A 24,933-nucleotide genomic window follows, 5' to 3' on the forward strand; every position below is an offset into this window, starting at 1 on the left:
CAACTCTGTCACTGCTCTGTGCCTCAGTTTCCTCAGCTGTGGAAAAGAGACAGTAATAGTACCTACACACACTAAGAATTAAAAATCTATTCTATTCTAAGCAAAACACTCAAAACAGTGCTTGGAATGCAGCAAGTCTGTATGGAGTTAGCTGGAAGCCTTATTATTTTATAGAGGTGATTTTTGTTTACCCCAAGGATTCTCAACCTTGTCCCTACTGACATCCTGGGATGGACAATTCTACGTTGTAGGGGGCAGTCCTGCGCACAGAAGAGGTTCAGCAGCATGTCTAGCCTCTATGCTACGTGCTAGCAGCGCCCCCTCAGTTGTGACATCTAAAATGTCTCCAAACATTGCCAAATATCCCCCAGGGAACAAAATCGGTAAGAATCACTGGCTTAGATTTACACACACTTGCTGCCTTATATAAAAAACATCTCTTCTCCCATTCTGCATCCGGCATCACAAGAAGGATGATCTGAGAGTTAAGAGGAAATGGTGAACAAATGAAAAACCTTTCAGTGAGGGTCTCCTGGGCTTTGTTTATCTAAAATGTCTGCTTCCCCCTGGTCACTGGGAGTTCGGCTGGCATGCAACTGTGGTCAGCAGCTCTACTGCCAGGGCTCTAACAACCTCCTTTCTTCTTGACACCACCACCAACTCTGCCCAGTCTGCTCCTTGCTCCTTTCTAGAAACTGGCTATTTCTCACATATTCCTCTGATCTATGGTGTCTATGGTTTCCCCAAAGCAGGTTAAGGCCTGGATGCTGCATTTAACCAGCACGGGACGGCTGGGCTTTTCTAGCTCCCATCTCTGCTCACATACTGGTTTGCTTCTGTTCTCTCCATTTGGTTCTTTTATTAGTTGTTAGACTGTGACCTTATCCTCTGCAATTTCCTACCCTCCTATTTCCTTAATACTTTTTAAATGTCTGTTTATTTTTAGGAGAGAAAAAGACAGGCAGAGAGAGGAGACAGAGGATCCAAAGTGGCTGAAGTTGGACACTCAACCAACTGAGCAATCCAAGTGCCCCGAACTGTCCTGTTCTCTCTCTCTCTCTCTCTTTTTTTTTAAATAAATGTTATCCATTTTTGAGAGAGAGAGAGAGACAGAGAGAGAGACAGAGAGAGAGAAGAGAGGGAGAACGAACACATGAGCAGGGGGAGGGGCAGAGAGAGGGGAACAGAGGATCCGAAGCAGCACTGACAGCAGTGAGCCTGATGTAGGGCTCAAACTTACAAACTGTGAGATCATGACTTGAGCTGAAGTTGGACACTCAATTAGCCACCCAACCACCCCATTGCCCTCCTATTTTCTATGTCCTCTTCTCTGGGCTAAATCCTAGGTAATTTCTTCAAATGTTGTCTCTAGTTCACAAATTCTTTCTTCAGTTGTATCTATCTGCTATTTAGGAGCACCTGGGTGGCTCAGTCAGTTAAGCATCCGACTCTTGATTTCAGCTCAGGTCATGATCTCAATTCATGGGATCGAGCCCCACACAGCACAGAGCCTGCTGGGGATTCTCTCTCTGTGTCCCTCCCCTGCACATGTGCACTTTCTTGCTCAAAATAAATAAAAACAAACACATTAAAAAAAAAGCTGTTATTCATTCATCTCTACTTTCTAGTTTTTGATAATTTTATTTTTTAATTTTTTAATTGTTTTTATTTATTTTTTAGAGAGAAAGAAAAAGAGATATAGAGAGCAAGTGAGGAGGGGCAGAGATAGAGGGAGACACAGAATCCGAAGCAGGTTCCAGGCTCTAAGCTGTCAGCACAGAGCCCAACATGGAGCTTGAACTCCATGAGATTATGACCTGGGCCGAAGTCAGAAACCTAACCAACTGAGCCACCCAGGCACCCCTCAATAATTTTATGTGTTTCTACAAGCTCTACTTGGCTCCTTTTCAAAGCTGCCTCAGCACTCCACCAGGTATCCATCCCAGTGCTTGTTCATTTGGAATTCCATCCTTTATTTCTCTAATCAGGCCAAGCCTACAGTTAACAACGGTTTATGTGTGTGGCCCCTGGGCATCTCCACATCGGGTTTATTGTTTCTGTTCCTCCTCATAGTGCCTCTGCTTCCCTTCAGGCCTGCTGGTCTTTGATTGTGGTGCTCAATACTTGACCTTAATCTGCAATTCCCACAGGCCTAAACTGGGAGCATTCTCCAACCTGCCCTTGCTTCTGGGGGAACCAAGGATGCCAAGGGCTCCAGCCCAAATCCCACTACTCAGAGGGATGAGAGGCTTGCTTTCCCCAGTCTTGCAGTGGACCAAGACATGGCAGGGCAAAGAGCTTCCCCTACCTTCTGCTGGCCCAACAATCCAAAATGCATCTAGGCTCTAGTTGTCTAGAAGGACGAGGGTTCCTCAGCATCCAGTCTGTCAAACAGACAGAAATAGGACTTATTTTTAAAGTTGGTTTTATAGGCACATGATATAAAATTCACTGAGGAACAAAAATGTACAGAGTGAAAAGTTTGCCTCCCTTCTAACGCCGTAATCAAGCCCCCAGTCTCACCTACAGTCAGCAGTTTGTTTCCATGATTAATTCAGGTCATGTGGAGACTATCCCAGAGTGTCCTGGACTATCCTTGGAGAATCTGTGCAAAATCTCTGACCCAGGCCCTGTCCTGAAGCTACCTTAATCACACAGTAGCATTTGGAGAAACTCAGAAAAGAGTAACAAATGCCCATTGGGCCACGATACCTATTTTGCATAGACGAGGCAGACAAGAGATCCAAGGCAGAGAGAGAGGGACTCTGAAAGGCAGCAGCAGGACATGAAAGTAGAGAACCGACATCAATCTACACTGAAGACAAGGTCCCTCCAGAAGCTGAAAACAGGATGTGGGCCAAGGTCAGATTGGGGAGGGTGTGGGCAGGATACCCAAGCGTTGCCAACAAACTGACTACAGTCTTAGGAGTGACTCTGAAAGGCAAATAAACTCCTATACTTTAAAACTATTTTTTATTATAAAATATAAGTTTGTGATAAAAAGAAATCTAACCATTCTGTAACATAAAAAGGAGTCAGAACCAATGCTTCTCCTGAGCATCCTTCCATAAGCCGCCCCACATATGCTGACAAGAGGGGACACAGGAACTGGAAAAGAAGAATCAGGCAAAGAGCTAAGTGTCAGATGGCAAGGTGTCAATAAGGAGAACAGAACAATGATCTGAGAGGGAAGGGAATAACTGGGGATGGAAGGTTCCAGTGCAAGAGTGGGCTGAATGAGGCTGCACATGACCTGTGTGAAAAGCAAAGTGATGCTCGTACAGGAAACTAGAACAAAGAATGGGGGTGCTCAGGCCAGGCAGCCTGGGTTTGACCCCCAGCTCTAGGGGGCAAAGCAGAGGCAGGGACACTGCCCTCTTCGGAGGGTTACTATGAGCGATGCATGAGAAAAATACATCGAAGCATCACAACCTATATATGAATCAAGGTCACAGCAGCTTTATTTGCAACAGGCAAACCTAGAAACAACCCGAACATCCTTCAAGGGTGAATGGATAAGCAAACCGTGGTACACCCAGTCCATGGAATACAATTCAGCAATGAACAGGAACGACTTACTGGGGCAACTTGGGAGAATGTCAAAGGCATTGTGCTGAGGGAAAAAGTCAGCCTCAAAATGTCAAAACATTGTGCGATTCCATTGATGTGATACTTACAAAGTGACATAATTATGGGGAACAGATCAGGGGTTGCCAGGGCTCGAAGCTGGAGGGAGGGTGTGACTACTAAGAGCTAACACAACAGCTTGCTACTGGTGATGGAGCAGCCCTGCATGCTGACCCTGGTGGTGATACCACACGTGATAAAATCTCACAGAACTACATGCACGTAAGCTCGCGGGCAAGAATGCATGTAAAAACTGGAGAGGTCTGAAAAAAGGCCACCTGAGTTATTAGCAGCACTGCCCTAACGTACATTTCTCAGTTTTGACAATGTACTAAGATGTCAGCACTAGGGAAGCTGGGTGAAGGGCACATGGGGACTCTCTGTGCCATTCCGCAACTTCCTATGATTCCTAGACTATTTCAAAAATAAAAAGGGAAAGTACCAAAGCACTTTGCAGTACTGAAGCACCTCCGCATACTGGATTACTGGTTATGAAAATCAAATGCCCAACAAGACAGGCCCTGGAAAGAGGAGGGAGACCTGTGCTACGCGCCCATTCCCAGCTGGAGCGGCTGCACGGAGCAGACACGAGGCTGTGTTCTGCAGAGAAGTACAAGGAGGGCAAGGCACCTCCTTCAGGGAAGGAGGGCAAGCAAGGGCAAGGGCAACCCTGGAAGGGGGGACTCTTAAGATGGAGGTCTTCTGGGGGCTGTGGGGCGCTGACAGCAATGCTTTGTGGCTGAGAACAGCCTGAGACATAACTGTGCCTATTTCAGCTACAAAACACAACCCCCGGATGGAGTCCCGGACTACCCTGACCTCTTCTGAGTCCTCCACTCCTGCCCAGCTGTAGGAGGACGGCGTCAGTGTCACTTAACCCTTCGGATAGCCCGAAAAATGTTTGGGGCTTTTTCTCTCCATACCCAAACAAAGATAAAAAGACAGAACTGCCTGGAGTTTCTCCATGCTTTCCTCGATACCATCCTAAGTAAAGGAATAAAATGCACATTGCCTGCAAAGAAGGCAGATTCTCTGAGAAGCACGGTACTCACTCTGTGGAGCTGCTGTGGACACAACAGCCATGCCGTGGGGTGTCATCCCCGAGGTGCCAGGGGGCGGCTGCCCTGAGAGGGGCATCGGCTGCCCCATGGTGCCAAGGCCACCCATCCCGCCCAGGGATTGTCCTGGGCCCCGAGAAGGCATGCCGATTCCGGCTGCTCCCGCAGCGGGCCCACCAGTCAGGCTCTGTAGTGCATTCATAGGGTCTGTGGGAACACAAGGGCGCAGCGTCTCAGCCAAGTGCCTGCTGAACCACGGGCTCCAAAGGCTATGAGACCTCACAGAGCACACACTTCCTCCCACCTCCAGGCATGACTCCCTCAAAGCCCCAAGCAGTGAAAGACCAAAGTTCCTGGAGCCTCTAGGCCCCCAACTGCCCAGGGACCAAAATGCCAGGATCTTTGTCACTGCTCTTGATCAGGGAGCTCATCTCAAACCGTAGCCTGGCTTGTGCCAGGGTCCTAATGTTGAGGGACCTGAAGGTATGTAGCAGTCCCCACCCCTCCTGGCTGAACACCCCTCCTTCTGGGTGTGACCCAGCTGGGAACTCCAAAGACAGCAAAGGATGCAGGCTCTTCAGAGTGAGAAAGAGCCTGGGGGCCAGAGAACTGAGGGGGCATAGACAGATGTTTTCTCAAGGAGATGACAAGTCTCCTTGTACACCAGAAGCCCACCTTTGCTAAGTCTGTGCAGAAACTCCACTAAGGAGCAATTCTCAGGACACCACGCTACAACAAGCAAAAGTGTGCGGGAGGCAGGCAGGAAGAACCTGCAGAGTGCTACCAGGCACAGCAATGCTTGCCAGGAGGCAGGGACTCAGTCAGTGGGCAATGCCATGACGAGGAACAAGGAGCCCAGGGCTCTCGTCAGAACAGTATAGACTCACAGCAAACAACTACCTACAGACAGGTATGTCCCAGCCAGGTCACCCTGCACAGAACTGGATGCCAAAGAACCTTATGCTCCAATGCCAAGAACTGAGCCATTCTCCTGGCCACACGCTCTTTATCCCACCTAGCCCTTGGGTGGTTGCGAATCACTGCACGTGCCAGGAGGGCCCAGCAGGGAAACCGGGCCCACACAGACAGGTGCAGCCAGCCCGCTGAGGCAGCATGGGCACCCAGCATTTACAGCTGCACTGTCTACTGTAAGACAAGCAGCACGCCAGCTGGCCCCCTTCTTGACAGATCAGAACTCAGTCGGCCATCATGGACTCGCTAACCCCCTTCACTGGCAGCTCAGTCAGCAAGACCAGGGCTGAAGCAATACAGTCCCCATGTGATCAAATCTTGAAGTTAAAAAGACAAAAAAAAAAGGAAAAATAAGACAATTCTTAACTTACAAAGAACTTTGTAACTTAAGGAAGTGAATTCACAGCTATTCTCTAAAAACTATTACTACAGATTGTTATACTAGTTATATCATCATAGTTTTCTTCCACAGAGCTCAACATTTTAGATAATGTTTTCATAATTGTGCGAGTTGTGAAACATCTTTTTGCTAAACAAAAACAGTATTTGAGTGACGTGGGATGGGGAGGCCTCATCTGACTGCAGTCTGCCAGGAAGAGGAAGCATGGAGGGTCGGGCGTGGCTAGAAGTTCTCACGGCCAGAGTTCTTCTTTCTGCAAATTTTCTCCTCTAGTAACAGCTTAACCCAGGCCCACGCAGCATCCACAACTGCATTCTTGCCCCACCCCCCCCCAACCCAAGGTTGGGATAAAACTTTAATTCAAACAGAAAAAACTCTTACCACTGACAGAAGCTTGAGATTTTTTGTTATCTGTATTTAAGAAAACAAAAATAAAAAACAAAGTAAACAAAGTTTTACATAAACACATAGTTCCACAGTAAGCCAGCTTTGTAAGCGTTTGCCTAGAGGTCAGTTGCTGAAATGAAACAGAAGATAAGACACAGAAGATAAGATACCTTGGAGTGCACATGTATGCATGTCTGTGTCCATTCCAGACAGAGCTGACACTCAAGGGGGTCTGAGGCAAGAAGGTACAGAACTGCTCATGGTCAACTTGGGGCCTTCGAGAACTGTCCTCCCCTATCCCCGGCGGAAGCTTGCTCTGGGTCTATTCTGACCCTCCCTCCTTCCTGGGAGCAGGGTCTCAGCTGGGGCCCTGAGCAACAAGCGTAAGAGCTGTTAAGGATCCAAGATGGGCCCAGAATGGTGTCTGGACCTCCATAACACCTCCTTTTTCAGTCTGCCCTGATGAGGAGGCAGCATCTTCACTTTCTACTAGGAGGAAACTGAGTACAGCCAAGGCTGGCTAAAAGCCCCATCTAGCTGGCCCTAGCAGCAGGGGGCAAGCACTGCAACAGGCTGCCCTCTCTGGGTGAGTCATGAGCTGGTGAGTGGGCCAGGGACACGCCTGGCCCCAGGGCTGTGTGCTGCTATGCCAGGCTGCCTCCCAAATAGGCCAGCCCAGTCCCGACAAGGAGAGCCGCCTGCCAGGACAGACCAAGGTATCTCATCTAGACTGCTCATTTCCCAGGCTTCTAGTTCCAACAACTTGTTCTAAACCTCATAGGACCTTCCCAAACACAGCAAACAAAGTGGAATCAAGTGAATTCACCTGGCTGACCTTTTCGGGGAAAAGTTAGTGTGGAAAGAAGCAACATCTATGGGCCACACAGGGGCTCTGGGGTTCATGACATCTCCTTTCCTCTGAGATTACTGACTAATGCTGTAGCCACCTCTACAAGCAGGAAGAGAAGCCACTGGACACACCACCTATGCGCTCCAACAACAGGCTGCATCAAGAGGAGCCCATCTCCTGTGGTCACACAACTGCAGGCAGGTAGGAGGCGCTGTTGGCTGAAACCTCAGAGCACTGAACTAGCCTGGTTTCCTTTAGAAATGGTGACCATCCAGGAACACTCGTTGTCCTCCATGCTTATGCATAACACACAAAAGACCACCAAGACCCCTGAGCCCAGTCTGCAAAGACACACACTTTTAAAGAACCATGGCTGCTGCCAGGCTGGGCTGCCAGGACCCCAGCAGGGCCCTGGGAATCAGAGGGGGTGGAAGGCTGCAGGCCCCAGGCAACAGTTGGGTCAGACCCCCACTGGTCAATAAAGCCAACTTCTAGGGAAGGAAGTTTCTTTTCCAGGGTAAACCTGGCTTATTTAAGAACTGCCTCGAGACAAAAGCCAGTCTTTTGGGAAAAAAGATTAAATGGACAAGCAAAAATAGCAGCCCAGACCACTTGGAAGCTAACATTTCCATTATGCCAAAATCAGCATTTTTGAGGTTGAAGCTCTGAAGAGGATAGGAGGTGGAATCAAATGCAAAGCAATGTTGAGCTTCCCAGAAAGCAGGAGCTTTTCACCCAGGCATTTTGCCTCAGGCACTGTGGCCAAGAAAGCCCCCACCACCCCAGGAAAGGGCAAGCCTCTTCTGGCACTGGAAACCACCCAGAAATGTAAAATTTTACTTACGAATGTCTCGAAAATGGATAATAAGCCTGGCCACGAGAGAAAGGTATTCGTCCTAAAAGCAAAAACAGGAAGCAGTTTAATCCCAGATGAAGACATGAAGCTGTGTGACGCCCCTTCCCACCTCCTGCGCTGCCGTGTCACTCAGTCGAGGGCTCTTGCTGAAAGGCTGGCCTGGCTAGGCCTCCTCTGGAGTCCATCTCTCAGAGCAGAGCTGTCAGTGCTCAGCTCCAGCAGGCCAACAAAAAGCACAAAGAAACAAAAAGCCAAGAGGGATATGGAGAGGCGTCAAACCAAGGCTCCTTCCCCTTTGCTGAAAGGCTCAACGGAGAGGGTGCCCAGCCAGCTCAGGCGCCCCTCCTTTCACGGAAGGGACAGCAGATCCAGAGGGGATGGGATGAGTGGCCAGCCTGAGGTCACAAGTCACAGCAGCAGAAGACAGAGGAGGGCCACTTTTGTCTTTGCACTATTTGTATTGAAGTACTTTCACTTTTAATACCCGGCCTGCTGCTCTTCCACTGCTCACGTGCTTGTATGCAAATCTGGCTGTGCTTTTCGGAGAGCTCTGCTCATCTGAATCTACTGCACTGGCATGGGAGAGGGCGCAGTGCCACTCATGGGTGGCAAGTGAAGGCCACTAACGAGGGCCCTCTTTTTCCCCCACTGCCAGGTTTCTGGAACTGCACAGGAGAGCCTGCCTTCTACTGATTGACCTCTCTTCAACTAAGGACATTTGCTCCCAGGTGTTTTGGGGAAATCACTACTGTGAGTTTGTCCTGTGGTCAACAAAGGGAGGTATGAGTTAAAACCTTATTTCATAGAAGCTGTACCATCCTTCCCCTTCTTGAAATGTCCGTCCCTCTGGCAAAGCAGCCCCAAAAGAGCAAAGCCTTCATTCTCCATCCTGCTTGCACGACCCTCCTAAGTCACTGTGACACAAGAGGCCACTAGACAGCAGACAGGTGGGATGACACCCACACAACCCAGAACCCAGCTGTGCACGGCATCTGTGGAGGTACGACCCCAGGAAGACGCCTGTGAACACAGGCACAAACAGTAAACCCACTGTCATAAGAACACCTTTGATGAAAAGTGGTCTCAGGTGAATGCAAAAATATAAGCACACTTTCTAAATCTTCTTTACTCCTCATTTACCCCCAAACTTCACCCTATCACTCTTTTTTGGGCAGGGGAATTAGCAGAGGCAAACACGAGGGGAAAAGGCCTGAGCAAAGGCAAAGCTGGCAAAGGGGCACTTAGCGGGTGTTGTCAACACTCCCAATTTCCAGCTCCCCTCCCCCCAATTTCTGGTAGGAAAGACAATATGCTGAGGGTGAAGGGAGGCCCCTAGAGCCGGGGCTCCTGCCTGTGGATCACCTGGCCCTTGAAGGATAGCAGTGTGGTGAGCAGGGAGCAAGGAGGGTGGGAGGCCTGAAGGACGCTCAGGAAATGAGGTGGCCAAGTACAAGGGGACAAAGATTGGGAACCTGCCAACTCAATGTCTGACGTCTTGTTAAGGCCTTGAGCCATTTGTTAAATCGAGGACACCTTAAAAGAATTTGTTTGAGTTTTCTCTATTTCCATAAAAGATAAAATGTGGGGGTGCCTGGGTGGCTCAGTCGGTTGAGTGTCTGACTTTGGCTCTGGTCATGGTCTCGTAGTTCATGAGTTTTGGGCTCGCTGCTGTCGGTGTTGAAGCTGTCCACGAAGAGCCCACTTCAGATCCCGTCTCTCCTCTCTCCCTGCCCTTTCCCCATGTGTGCACGCATGAGTGCGCTCTCTCTCCCTCTCAGAAATAAATATTAAAAAAGAAAAGATAAAATGAGGAAGCAGGTTGAAAAAGCAACTAGATATTTTTATTCAGACACAAGATACAATAAAAATGGGGCTCAGGAGCATGTCCCCAGGCCTTTAATACAGAACCAGGGCTGGGTGCTCAAAGCCCTGCGGCAGTCCCTGACCCAGAGCTGAATGGCCAGTGTGGTCTGCTCCTGGCTAAGGCCGTCCCACTGCCAGGAGAGTAGAGTGGAGGCTCTGGGAACCAGACCAGACCAGGCTGAGGAGGCCTGGGGGGGCAGACGTGGCCACCTGACAGTAGACATGGGCACAGGAAGCAGTTAGTCACAAGGCTGCCAAGAGGTTTTCTTGTAGGTTAAATACATCTCCAAATTTCTCGCAAAGGCCAGGTCACCCAGGAACCACTGGGAGCCGAGTGCTGCATATCTGCTGCCAGTGTTCCTCCCTCCAAAGACCCTGGGATCTGAGACTGCACCACTCATGTCCCCCAGGACGGACTACTTTACTCTCATGGCTCCTAAGTCAGAGGTCCTGACTGACACGCCTTGGTGTGAGAATTCCCAGGCTCTGCTATCCCGTTCTGCTCCAAGGCACCCCACCATTCCCGGACTGTTTCTGAGAAAGGGCTAAAGACCGTGTGATGTCCCTTACTTTCACTCAGTCTTTATGATCTGCCCCTCTAAACAAAAAATATCTGTGTCAGGGCTGCACGTGAGGCTAGTTATTACCCGACCAAGGCAGTAACAGCTAATACCCTGGGACTTATGTAGTGCCAGGCACAGCTCTAAGCCTTCACATATATCAATGCTTTTAATTCTTCCAATTACCTACTGAGGCAGGTGCATGGTGTTTGCAAATGAGAAGACAGAAATGTGGGGAGAAAAGCTTTACACAGTTCAACCCCTGCCTGACCCACGCAGGTCTAGCATGAAGGCCCAATGACAAGGGTGAAGGATGTCTCCCCAACAGGGATGTGGAGAGAGCAGCAGGAGCAGGGACACACACAGGCTCCATATGAAATTCCAGGCACCACACTACACACTATACACTACCTTTTGTATAAGACATGGGGAATCTGAATATATATATGTGCTTGTATCTGCAAAAAGAAATGTTGGAAGGATAGCCCAAAATCGGAGATAAACAGTTACTCCCAGAGGCATCAGGGATCGGGCTGGAAATGAGACTTCACACCTTCTTATATGGTTTTCACATGTACATTTTTTTAAAAAATCAAACTGAAGATAAAATTAAACCAAAAGAAAAAGTACAATTCCTGAAAATTCAAAATAAATGAAACATATGAGCTAACTATCAAAGTGGTGTCAAAATCATACAAGGGAAAAAAACCCTTTTGAGTGATCAGTTTAAAAAAGAAATAGCAAACAAAACAAAAAACTGCATGTCCTTAGTGTAAGGGATACATTTTAAGGGCAAACAGAACTGCAAAGAAATCTTAAACTTCATTCTACATTTTGTTATTATGTTATCAATATTAGTGGTAATATTAGTCTGTTTATTCCAAAGGTATTTTATTTTATCTTGAAGTTTTTAAACTTTTTTTTAGTAATCTCTACACCCCCAATGTGGGGCTTGAACTCACAAGCCCAAGATCAAGAATTGCATGCTCCTCCGACTGAACCAGCCAGGCACCCCCCAAAAGCATTTTAGAGTAAAGCAAGTAATTATTATAATAATATCAGAAGCCAAGATAGTCACATTAAGAGAAAAGATACATGTTTAAAATGAAAGTAAAACCCTATAAGGTTAAATTGGAATGTGAAATATCAGTGTGAAATTACGGGGTTTTTGAGGTTGTCACTGTTATCACAAAAATACATTACTTCTTAGCTCTGTTCACAGAAGCCATCAGCATCAATGCCCACACTGCATGCTCTAAATACCATTTCACCCTCAAAAACGAACCAGGGCTCCATAGAGGAATGCCCCATTCCGGGACCAAGACGGAAGTAAGCTGCAAAAGACAAAAGGAGTCATGATAAGGGGCCCTAAGTTGGACAGGAGGGGGCTTGGGGGCTGCCCCTGGGTGAGGAAGAGACCAAGAAGCATCAAAATGAACCACTGCAATGGACTGAAATATACAAGATGCAGAGCCCCAAGCTCTTAATAGTCACAGGAAGAGAACCTACCCTCATTCCCATCCCCAAGCCCTACTGATCACCCTCTCACCCGGCGTTGGGGGTGGGGGGGCTAGGGAACCAGGGGTAGCAAGTTCTTGGGCTACAAAGGAACAATGGTCTGGAAAGCATCCCTGGTCGGTCCAGAACTGGCTGTGTTTCAAGCAACCAAGGATCCCTGGTTGATGAAAGAAAATCTTTCTTTGCAGCAAAATTCCTTTTAATAGATGTATAAGGAAAGGTAGAATTAAGGACAATTACCACTTTGCAATACCCACTTAAATGGTGGAACCTATCAGGTGATAAGTGGATGGGGAACTTTTTAGGAGAAGAATCAGACTGTCACTCTCTGAACTCCTGACCAGCTGTGGTCTCGTGGGGAAATACAAATACATGGCACCACTTGAGACATGTTCTTGCTAATGAAGCCACTGCACCCTAGGCTCTTTCCATCTAATACTCAATTTATAAGAAATAAGGGGCAAAAAGGAGTCAAGCAAACATGCATGTCAATGACTGCCACTTAGGATTCACAAGGAATTGAGGAACCTGGCAGAGACAGCTCTGTATCATCTTGGAGAAGACATATATCATCAAAAATAGAATGTCGGTAGAAAGATGAATGTGAAAGATTATTTCTGGGGAGAACTCAGAGGAAATGAGGAACAGAGAATCCTTGTTATCTAGCAGCAGGAAGTTTAGCTGACCTGTATCCTACTTGTGTGGAAGGCAGAACTTGTGTAAGCAACAAATTTGGATAGTCTGCTGAGAAGACTTCCAAGCAAAATGTTGAAGGTCTTGCCTGTTTTCTTCTTGCTGCTCAGACTAAAATGCGAGAAGATAGAGAAATTGAGGAAAGAACTATCAAGCAAAATAAAACCTGGACTTGATGGTTTGGGAAATTCCCAGGCTACCCAAACTGCTAAAATGAGGAGATTTACTTTTAGGAAGGTGTGCTCCAGAGAAAAGGCCAAGTGTGGCTTGACACAAATTTTGCTAGTGCCAAAGAGACTGGGCACGGGATCCACATATCCACTCAACCATCTCACAGAAGCCAAGGCCAGTAAAGAAATAATACTGGAAAGACTGGTGGAGAAACCTCTGGTCTAATGGGGTGAATCCTGTTATACACATAGGACACCCACAAAAGCATCTGAGTGTTACACTAGCAAAACCACTGCCAGTTTAGCCTGAAAAGGAGACTAGATGAAATAAAAAAAATGGTGTCAGACTCCCAAAATTCTACAGGCAGAAAACAGCTGGATAAAATGACTCGGCTGCAAACATGTCCTATTCCTTAAGAAAAGGAAAGATGACTACAAGAGCAGAGCTTTGTCTCCAAAGTCTGGTAATTAGTTATAGCAGCTACAGGAAACGAATACACTCTTTCTAGAGGTTTATCTGTGTTGTTTGGGCTCATGTTTCAATTATTTCATTTCTTTATATGGCCAAATAATATCTCACTGTATAGAGATACCACTGTTTCTCCATCCATGCATCAGTTGATAAACATGTGGATTATTTCTACTTTTTGGCCATTATGAATAATGCTGTGAATACTTATGTACAAGTTTTTGGGGACATTTGGTAACTGTTTACTTTTTTGAGGAATCATCACAGTTTTCCACATGACTGCACCATTTTACATTCCTTCCAGCAACGTAGGAGGTCCCAATGTCTCCAGACGTCATGAGTGTGAAGTGGTGTCTAACTGTGGTTTCGGTTCGCATTTCCATATGACTAATGATGTTGAGCAGCTTTACATGTGCTTCTTGGTCATTTGTATATCTTCTTTGGAGAAATGTCTATTTGAGTCCTTTACCCTTTTTTTTTTCCTTTGAATTACGTTTTTTGTTGTTGTTGTTACTGAGTTGGAGGAATTCTTTATACACTCTGGACACCAGTCCCTTATCAGATAAATGACTTGCAAATATTTTCCCCCACCCCATGGGTTCTTTTTACTTTCTGGATGGTATCCTTTGATGTACAATAGTTTAATTTTTTTTCTAATGGTTTTTAATTTTGAGGAGTCAAACTAACTTAGATTTTCTTTTGTTGCATGTGCTTTTGGTGCTACATGTCAGAAACTGTGACCTAATCCAAGGTCACAAAGATTTATGCTTGAGTTTTCTTCTAAGTGTTTTATAGTTTTAGCTCTTACATTTAGGTCTTTCATCCGTTCTTATTTTTGTATATGGTGTGAAGATGAGACTCAACCTCAATATTTTATATAGTCATCCAGTTGTCCCAGCACCATTTGATGAAAAGACTATTTTTCCCCACTGAAATCTTTACGGCACCCATGTCAAAAAAAAATATCTATTAACAGTAAACATGAAGGCTTCTTTACAGATTCTCAATTCTACCTCATTGATTTGTATGTTTATCCTTATGCTAGTATGACATGGTCTCGATTACTTGTAGCTTTGCAGTACATTTTATTATTTTTAAATGTTTTATTTATTTTTGATACAGAGAGAGACAGAGCATGAGAGGGGAAGGGGCAGAGAGAGAGGGAGACACAGAATCAGAAGCAGGTTCCAGGCTCTGAGCTTATCAGTACAGAGCCCGATGCGGGGCTCGAACCAACGAACATGAGATCATGACCTGAGCCAAAGTCAGAGGCTAACCGACTGAACCACCTGAGCGTCTGACTCTTGGTTTTGGCTCGGGTCATTATCTCACAGTCTATGGGGTTGAGCCCCATGTCAGGCTCCATGCTGACAACATGGAATCTGCTTGGGATTTTCTCTCTCTCTCTCTCTCTCCCTCTCCCTCTCTCTCTCTCTCTCTCTCTCCCCCCCTCTCTGCTCCTCTCTTGCTTGCATGTGCACGTGCATGCCCCACCTCAAAAGAAACTTTAAAAATTAAGCTACATTAAATTCAAAAGTATGAGTCTTTCAACTGTGTTCTTTTCTGATATTGTTTGGGGTATTCTGGGTCACTTGAGTTTCCTAAGGATCAATCTGTTCACTCACAGAAGGTCTGTTTGAAAGTTTTCCTCAGATATCGAAACATGTATCAAATTCCAGAGCAGGTGCTCCAGAGCCAGTGTTCTTGGCAACAGGAGGCCTTTGATAAGTATTGCACTGAGTCATATATTTTGATTTTATTTTTATACATTCTGAAATATTTTAGACATACAAAAAGTGAGTAATAAAACAAATGCCAGTGGCCTCCTTACCTAGGTTAAATTTAAAAATAAGACACAGGGGGCACCTGAGTGGCTCAGTTGGTTAAGTGTCGAACTCTTGATTTCAGCTCAGGTCATGATCTTGCAGTTCCTGAGATTGAGCCCTGCATAGGGCTCTGTGCTGATAGTGCAGAATGCCCTGCTTGGGATTCTCTCTCTCCCTCTCAAAATAAATAAACTTTTAAAAATAAATGAACAAATAGGAGTGTGTGGGTGGTTCAGTTGGTTGAGCATCCAACTTCGGCCCATGTCATGATCTCATGGTTCATGGTTTGTGAGTTTGAGCCCTGCGATGGGCTCTCTACTGTCAGCATGGAGCCTGCTTCGGATCCTCTGTACCCACCCCCTATCTGCCCCTCCCCTGCTCACATGTGTGCTCACTCATTCTCTTCATCTTTCTCTCTCTCAAAAAGAAACATTTTCAAAATTTAAAAAAATAATAAAAATAAGACAGGAGTGCCTAGCTGGCTCCATGGGTAGGGCATGTGACTCTTGATCTCAGGGTCATGAGCTCAAGCCCCACGCTGGGTGTGAAGACTACTTTAAAAAATAAATTTAAAAAATACAGACAGACAGACCAAAAACTAAAAATAAGACAGAAAACAAGCACGTAAGGAAGTGAGCTAGCTCCTCATGCTACCACTGACTCGCCCTACGTCTCTGTTTCTTCACAGGTGGATTGGAGGAAAATGTCACAAGGACTAGACCAATGGTATACTTCTCTCAGTGCCTCAGTACATGCTACTGCAAACATATCTGGTGAAAACCAAATAATCAAGATTGATGGTTAAGCTTCTGAACAAACATGTTTACTAAGGATGGTAAGGTGTCCTGACTGTCACACCTTTAGACAGAGTGGAGTAAAGGAGCACTGCCTACTGGACCTTCCTCATGAACTAGTTGCACCCAGCTAGGCTTTCCTAGCAGATCTCAGCAGCTGTTAAAAAAAAAAAAAAAAGCTAATCTTGAGGCACCTGGCTGGTTTAGTTGGTAGAGCATGCGACTCTTGATCTCAGGGTCATGAGTTCGGGCTCCACATTGGGTGTAGAGCCTGAAACAAATGAAGGAAGGCAGGAAGGAAGGGAAGAAGGGAGGAAGGGAGGGAGAAAGGAGAAAAGGGAATGGGAAAGGAGGGGAGGTAAGAGAGGAGGCAGGAGGGGAGGGAGAAGGGAGGAAGAAAATGCTAGTCTTCTCATGTGTTCACATTTTTTAAAGTATACAACTGTGCTTTTCTCAGCTCTAAGATGCAGTGCTTCTAATGCCTGAATTCTTGGGCAGTCCAACAGGTGCCCACGGATAGCAGAAGGTATATTCAGATTCAGTCAAAGCCAGACTCTGGACTTGTGAGGTTCCTTAAAAAGGTTAAAGATAGGAAAGCATTTCCTTTCATCAGATGTACATATGCAGCCTCCTCTTCTCTTGGGAGTGTGACTAGGCCTGACCCTATTTCCCAGGCTGTGCTCGTCCCTATTTATTCCAGCTGGTTGGCTGTTCAGCTCAGGCCCTCCTCTATGATTACTCCTAAGATAGCTTCCCTGGTCCCTGCATTTCACTTTGGTCTCCCAGTGGGGGATTAGTTCTGTACTAGTTCTTTCTACACTGTAAACCAGAAACAATGTACTAATTTTGCATAATATTGTATTAAATGCAAATGAGGAAATGAGTGTTTCACTTTTACACTAATTTAAAAACAACCAAGTAACAAGCAAGTGTTCAAAAATGCACACAGCCGTAGTAAGCATCTCTACACACTGCTGCTATAGGTGCCAGACACAGAGGTCCCCAGAGCCCTGATTGTGTCCTCATCCAGTGGACGCCAAATCTTCCCAAACCTTCAGAGGCTGGTTCAGTGTCTGGAGGTGCCACCATCACAATAACCCACCATCCCCAGGCACAATTGTTGTTGCTTCCATCAACCTCTTTTAGGCAGAGTGTAGTTCCATCTGTAGGAATTTAAGGTTTTAAGGAATTAAGGTGGCTGCCTTGGTGTCTTTCGCTTTGACAAATGGGAGGCAGTAAGAGAAGTGGCTAAGAGTGTGGTGACACCAGAGCATCTGGCTCCATTCTCAGCTTTACCTCCACCCAGATCTGTTACCTCCTGGATAAGTTAACTAGCAGCTGTATGTCAGAGACTCCTTCTCTGAAACTGGGGACAGTGGTTACTATATTTGGATCATAGAGCTGATGTGGGATCACACAAGCTCACGTGTGAAGCATAGAGACCAGAGCCTTGCAAGGGGACATCACTTCACAGGGAACAAATCGGGTCTGGCCATTAGACCCAGATCTAGCCAATGACAGAATGGGCAGGGCTTTAACTTGGGGTGCTAACATCCACACTAGAAGCACCAGGCCAGGTGCTTTGAGCCCATGCTACACCATTTGGTGAATTCTTTTTACTTTTTTTTAAAAGTCATCTCTACACCCAACATGGGGCTCAAACTCACAACCCAGAGATCAAGAGTCACATGCACCTCTGAGTCAGCCAAGGATCCCTGCTGGCCTCTTTTAAATGAGAGCACTCAAGATTTTCCCTTGCCTTAGGGGTCATACTAGGCAAAGTAGGGTGCTCATGAGCACCCCAGTTTCCTTCGGGGTGGACACCTCTAGACCTGCCAGCTTGTCAGGATTCTCAGGGAAGGTCAGCCCCTTCTCGGTGGCCTCTTCCACCTCCCAGCCCCTCCTAGAATCCAGAAACAGAGAAATTACTCTTCGTCCTTCTCTCTGCTCTGGGGTCCCACTTTTTCAATTCTTTCACAGTTGCTTTAGTAGAGCCTCACGTAGTAGGGGCAGTTAACAAGAGTGCCCGGGCTGCTGTCTGACCAGTCCTCACAGAAGGGCCTCACTGCCCTGACTGGCACTGGCTCTATGAGAAGCCTCAGCAGTAGTAAAAATCTGGCCATCAGACAACAGTGACTAAGGAGTATGTCTATCCCTATACAAAAAAGACAGGAAATTTCCAACACCTGTTTTAAAAAAAACTCTTCCAAATAACTGGGGCCTCCTCTTGGAGTCAGGGATTTAGGATGAGCTTGATCAAAGGAAATGAATGGACTTCAGTCGCTAAGATCCCAAGTGTGGGCTGCAGTGAGGCAGAGGCTAAGAAGATGAAGGGGCTGTTGTGCTGCTAGGTACCCCCTTTGGGATGGAAGGCTTATTCCTCAGATGATGAAAGAGTGTCTGTGACAGCCAGTCTCCAAGAGGGCCACCAACAATCCCTGGCTTCCCTGTACAAACAGACCACTGCTCACTTCAAAAGACAGGGACAATTCCCACTGGCCTGAATTGGCTCTGGCCTCAGGACCTGCAGTATCTGAGTGAGGTTCTAGGACTTCCGAGGACTGGCAGCTTCTACTTCCTCTTCCTCAGAAGCCAGCTGCCCTGCAGCAAGGAAGACTGCTGGAGACACTATGTGGAGGTCACATCGGGAAAACCGATATGCAGATGTGTGAGTAAAGCCTTTATAAATGGACCTTCCAGGTCAGTACAGCGGCCTGCTGAACACAGTTGCACGAGAGGTCACACAGGAGACCAGCAGAATGGGCAGCCAGGCAATTCCAACTGCCCTGACTGCTGACCCACAGAATCAGAAGAAATAACTCACTACTTAGATCATCATTAAGTTTTTGGGTAGTTCCTTATCAAACAACAGATGACAAACAACACTGAACCATCAAGTTCTGCATTTCAAAAGCTGAAATAGTTGAATAAGCCCTAATCAATCTTTCAATTCTAAGAAAACACAAACTAACAAAACAAATAATAACATCCCATCCCCCCAAATATTTGCAAATTCTACATCTAACAAGAAACTCAGATCCAAGACACATTAAAAACTCTTACAATCAATTTAAAAAAACCTCAAGAATTCAATTTTTAAATGGGCAGAGGATCTGCATAAACATTTCTCCTAAGAATATATACAAATGTCTAACACGCACATGAAAAGATGTTCAGTATCATTAGTCACCAAGAAATGCAAATCAAAACCAAAAATTTTGTAAAAAAACAAAAAACCCCCCACAAATTTTGTGAGACACTACTTCACACTCATCATGAGAGCTATAATAATAATAAAAAAAGACAGTAACAAGTGTTGATAAGGAGTAGAGCAGGTTGGAATCTCATACCCTGTTGATGGGAATGTAAAATAACACAACTGCTTTCAAAAAGTCTGGAGGGGCACCTGGCTGTGTCGGTAAGTGGAGCACCCTGATCTCAGGTTTATGGGTTTGAGCCCCACACTGGGTACAGAGATTACTTAAAAATAAATTTTAAAAAAACTTTTAGCCTTTATTTTTGAGAGACAGAGACACAGCATTAGTGGGGGAGGGGCAGAGAGAGTGGGAGACCAGAATCTGAAGCAGGCTCCAGACTTTGAGGTGTCAGCACAGACTCCAATGTGGGGCCCAAACCCATGAACCATGAGATCATGACCTGAGCTGAAGTCAGACACCTAATTGACTGAACCACCTAGGTACCTCCAAAATAAATAAACCCTTTATTACACACACACACACACACACACACACACACAAAGTGACAGCCTGGCATTGTTACCATATGATTCCACTCCTAGGTATCTACTCAAAAAATGGTATGGTCAACAGGAAAGCTTCTATACAAATGTGTGTGTATATATTTTTTAAGATTTTATTTATTTAAAAAATGTTTTTAATATTTATCCTAGAGAGAGGGAGAGAGAGAGAGAGTGCATGTGCGAACAGGGGAGGGGCAGAGAGAGAGGAAGACACAGAATCTGAAACAGACTCCAGGCTCTGAGCTGTCAGCACAGAGCCCGATGAGGGGCTCGAACCCATGAATGGTGAGATCATGACTTGAGCCAAAGTTGGACACTTAACCAACTGAGCCACCCAGGTGCCCCAAGAAAATGTTTATTATGTATATCCAGAGTGCAGACCCCTCCACACCTCAGCGCTCAGCCCTCTTCCTTACACTTACATATGGTCACAAATAGGTCCTACAGGTGGTTTCTCTTCTGTAAACTGCTTTCTCTGGCTGGTAATCCTAATCTTTCCATTTTGAAAAACGTTCACCTCATCTAAACACACAGACCGTGTCCAAATTTCCTGAATTAACCTCTATGTGTGTGTGGTTTTTTTTTTAATTTGTATGTTTTTTAAATTTATTTTTGAGAGACAGAGACAGCACCAGCAGGGGAGGGTCAGAGAGAGAGGAGACACAGAATCTGAAGCAGGCTCCAGGTTCTGAGCTAGCTGTTAGCACAGAGCCCGACGTGGGGCTCAAACCCATGAACTGTGAGATCATGACCTGAGCTGAAGCCAGACACTTAACCGACTGAGCCATCCAGGCACCCCACCTCTTATGTTTTAACAGTTGGTTTATACAAACCAGTATCCTATTGAGAGCCACAAACAGTATCTGCTTTTAATTCTTGACATGAAAGGATGTTCTATAACTCCCAGCACCACACTCAGTATCAAAGTGCTCAGGGCAGACCCAGTGCAGCTGAAGTCTGCACAGTCAGGATCTGCGAAGGAGCCAGAGGTTCAGCAAAAGCCCTGGGCATCAGCCCCTCCTCGCACAGCTGGGTAACTATAGACAAGCTGCTGGCTCCCTTGTGCCTGTTCTGCTTCATCTCTATAAAAACAGCTCTGCCTCGGGAAGAACACTCCAATGAAAGGAGGTAGTCACATGAAGCCCATGGCACCTGGCCCAGGATAAGGGCTCATACAACGGAAATCCTCCCCAACTACTCCACCTGCGACATTCCTCAGCTTGGGTCCTAGCTCGAGGCCTCAACTTCCACAAGCATCACCTTCAGCACTTAACAAAAGATGATAAGAACCCTTCTGGGCCCACATGTGAAGGTCCTGTGGGGCTTCAGTGAGGACCCCATGGGGAGCACTCTCACTCAGAGGAAGCACTCTTACTCAGAACAGCTGAACCCCACTGAGCACCCTATAAGACGCCTGCTGATCATGAATGGATGGTGCTGGCAACAGGGTTGTGGTCAGAGGCTGGGCATACATCCTGCATGTCCCCCCAGTACCCTCCTGGTATGTATACTATGGACACGTGGGAAGACTGACAGCATGCTGACAGTAAAAGTGACAGTGCCATGGTCAATTAGTGAGCAGCCACCCAGCCCCCACTCTGTAGGCAGATAGCTTCCAGAATCTGCCTGCACCCTCCTCTTCCTGAGCCTCTCTGCCAGGGAGGTGGCTCCACCCACCAGGGCCTTACCCGGGTCTTGGCCTTCAGGAACACATGGCTCTCCATATCCTTGCTGGATTTACTGTGGGCCACACCAGCTTTTCTCATGGCATCCTCACTGTAACACAGAAGAAGAAGAGATGTTGGCACGTGCATGTAAGTCTGCTTCTGCAGGGTTCTAGGCCAGCAGGCCCCACACAGCAGCTGCCCTGGATGGAAGAGGCGCTGTCCCATGGCATACAAGCCTAGCTAAGGTCCAGGAAAGTCATCAAGGGAGGGACTCGCAGCATAGTGATAAAAGGTAAGCTGAGCAAGGGAGTAAGAGGGCAGAGCTATGAGAAGGAAAAAACAGGAAAGGTAGATGCCACAAAGCAAAGCAGCTACCACTGGCACAAAGGACCAGAGGATCTAAGCCCCAGGAGTTGCTCACAACCCACACAACATCAAGTGTACTCAGATGCCTGAGCAGGGAGCGCCCTCGATTTCCTACCCTCTGAGGGGCCTGGGTCCCCGCTCAACCCTGGCATTAAGAACTGTGGGCCCCCGGCTCCAGTCTCCTCCTCTATAAAATAAAGGGGCCACACAACGTCAATTCTTAGTCCCTCTCAAAGTATGTGGCACATGCAGGTTCTCCGAGCTGGATAAAGGAAATAAACTCCACAAATGTGGCAAACACTTAAAAACATATTTGCTAAAACATGTCCAATCAGAGATGAAATGCATCAGCTAATGCTCTGCTAGGATAGAGCCACGTATACCAGCTATGCCTGAGCTCCCTGTGAATGGCAGCACACCTTCTGCCGAACACACACAAAGCTAAGAACACGTCTGTGTCTGTTAGGAAGGGGCATGTTAGGCCTGAGCCCAGGGCCTGGCCCATCTGCTCATAGCCTGCCCTCTTTCCCAGTGCTGGGCAGGCTGATAAACAAATGAACAAGCATGTCAGGGCTCTGCTGCCTCACCCCAGGAGAATTTTAAAAGCCTGGTCCAGAGGCACCTGGGTGGCTCAGGCAGTTAAGGGTCTGACTTCAGCTCAGGTCATCTCACGGTTCAGGAGTCTGAGCCCTGTGTCGGGCTCTGCGGTGACAGCTCAGAGCCTGGAGGCTGCTTCAGATTCTGTGCCTCCCTTTCTCTCTGCCTTTCCCCTGCTCACACTCGCTCGCTTTCTCTCTCTCAGAAATAAATAAATCATTAAAAAAAAAAAACCAACATGCCAGGTCTAGCTGGTGCTAGAAAGCCTACTAACTGCTCTAAACAAATAAGCAGACAAACCAACCACAAGGAAGAGTGTGCACATGGGGCTAAAGGATAATGTTTGTGATCCTTAAAGAAATCCAGAAAGGAAGCTAGATGCTAAGACTTGTATTAGTGTGTAAAAGAAGCATGAAATGACTCTGACCCACCACACTGCTGGATAACTCATTAAACACATGGTTTCAGAGCCCCTCCCCGATCTGCTTCCCTAACCTCCACCGAGGCAAGGAAGCAACAGCGTGTTCCTGTTAACAAGGCCGCCAGGATGGAGCAGGCACACACACGAGGGGCAATGTGACCAGGGGCACAAGAGCGAAGCAAAAGGAACAATGCAGGAGGACAACACAAGAACAAACTCATAGGGAAGTGAGGCTGGCAGGCCCAGAGGACCAGGCCGGCTTGGGGCAGGTGTGTATACGTGGAGATCAAGAGTTGTCACTCAGTTAAGTTCTAAATCACTGAGCATTTCCAACAAGAATTGACTGAGTGAACCCGCTTTTCAGAAGGGTACCTCACCCGTGCCCCCCACCCCAAGGCCATACCTGTTCCCTTCCCCACCTTCCAATAGCAGTGTGAGGCAAACTCCACCATGGAGACTTGCCAGGGCTGAGGGCCACAGAGCCACAGGAGGAGAGGGGAAAGGAGTAGGCACAGCAAGAGGGTATTTGCTGGCCAGTGGAACATGCTGGAGGCTGGCCGAGGGGAAGTGGAGAGGCCATGGATAGAAGGTGGAGCCAGTAGCCAAGGTGTGAAGCACAAAAAGGCGGGGGGCACCGGGGCTAAGGGCTCTGAGGGGGGGACTCAATTATGCAGATGGGCTCTGTGCCCAAGACAAGCAATCTCCAAAGGCTTAGGCAGGCTCCTGCCTGGCTGAAAGCTATTTTCCCAAGCTGCTGGCTGGCTACTTTTAATGGAGTCAGCAAGACTCGCAGGCCCCACACAAACTCCGTGCCCTCTGACCTGGCACCATCCACAGAGACAAGACACCAGCTGAATAGCTTTGAAGTGGGGGGGGGGGGGACCTCACCAGGTCCGAAGACACCAGATCCCAGAGGATGTACTGGAGGAGGAGCCCTGCCCCATCCTGCTCAGGGTGACACCACGGAGGACACGGACAGTGTGGTCACCGGCTGTGACTCAAAGAACCCGAGGAACATCATTAAGACAGGGGGCCAGAAACAGGCCTCTCTTGATAAGCTGGAACACACACCTTAACAAGAGCAAACAGACCTAGGATAAATATCCACCGAAGGGGCTGAGCAGCTGTGGAGCCAAGGAGGAAGGCCATTCTTCAGCTGGGAGCCAGGGCTCTGCGAGGTAGCACCGGGCCCATGTCACATATGTGTCCTTTCCACTGCTGCACACACCACCTGCCCAAACAGGCCCTGCATGTTTGTTGGCTGAAGAGTGAAGAGGCGCCCTGAGCACTATTTTCAGTTCTGCAAACCATATTTTTAAAAATGTTTTTGCTCCTGTTTCTAGTCTGCAGATCACACTCCACAGAATAAAAGATGAGGCAAAAAAGAAACCAAGCAGTTCTGCTCTCTGTTACCACCCCACATTTTCCCCCAAGGAGGCCCTGTCCTTTCCTTTTCAGCCAGCTCAGCATCTTGCCATCCATTATCTGGTTCTAACTGCACAGGGAACGGCCTCTCACATCAGCGCTTCAGGGTGGTGTCCCTTCCTCCTATGTACCAGACCAATGTGCTCGCTGCATGAGGCTATCATGGGTCCCAGCCCCACAATTCAGGGCAGCCACCAGGACCAGCTGCTCTCCAAAGCCTCCTGTGCTCTGTCCCCAGGATGCCTACAGAAACAGCTGGACCTGGATGGCCACTCCTCAGCCTCTGTCTCCAGAAAACATAACCCTTCCGGCAACTGTCACTAAACAAAGGCAAACTAGCACACAAGAAAACAGACCTAAAGACAGAGTGGTGGTTATAGCCACAGAGAAACAACTTAGAAGAACAAACAAGTCCTAGTGAGCTCCACCCACACACGAGCAAGCCTGAGGTCAGTGCCGGGAAGCCAAGGGCCTGCCCAGAGTGGGGAGGTCAGGGAGCAAAACCAGGGTCAGCTCACAAGGGTAGACGCTAATCAGTGGTCTTGCCAACAATTCCAATACCAACGCTGCTGTTCCTGACCCTGAGGCTGCCAGGAAGGTGGCAGCACCATAACAGAGGGGCCTGTCTGGTGGCCTCTGCCTGGGCATACCCAG

At 47.3% G+C, this 24,933-nt stretch overlaps 1 protein-coding gene across 2 annotated transcripts in view; it reads right to left on the reverse strand.

The window, feature by feature from the left end:
* MED15 (mediator complex subunit 15) overlaps window positions 1-24,933 on the reverse strand; it is a 68,009-nt gene that overhangs the window by 23,946 nt on the left and 19,130 nt on the right. For both annotated transcript variants that reach the window (XM_029923018.1, XM_029923017.1), the window contains exons 2-5: window positions 21,492-21,579; window positions 8,139-8,190; window positions 6,439-6,468; window positions 4,680-4,892 (exon numbers count right to left, since the gene is read on the reverse strand). In XM_029923018.1, coding sequence (XP_029778878.1) covers window positions 4,680-4,892; window positions 6,439-6,468; window positions 8,139-8,190; window positions 21,492-21,579 — 383 coding nt within the window. The remainder of the gene's footprint in view (window positions 1-4,679; window positions 4,893-6,438; window positions 6,469-8,138; window positions 8,191-21,491; window positions 21,580-24,933) is intronic.

The sequence above is a fragment of the Suricata suricatta genome, chromosome 14, assembly GCF_006229205.1.
Source record: "Suricata suricatta isolate VVHF042 chromosome 14, meerkat_22Aug2017_6uvM2_HiC, whole genome shotgun sequence".
In the NCBI taxonomy this organism is placed as follows: Eukaryota; Metazoa; Chordata; class Mammalia; order Carnivora; family Herpestidae; genus Suricata; species Suricata suricatta.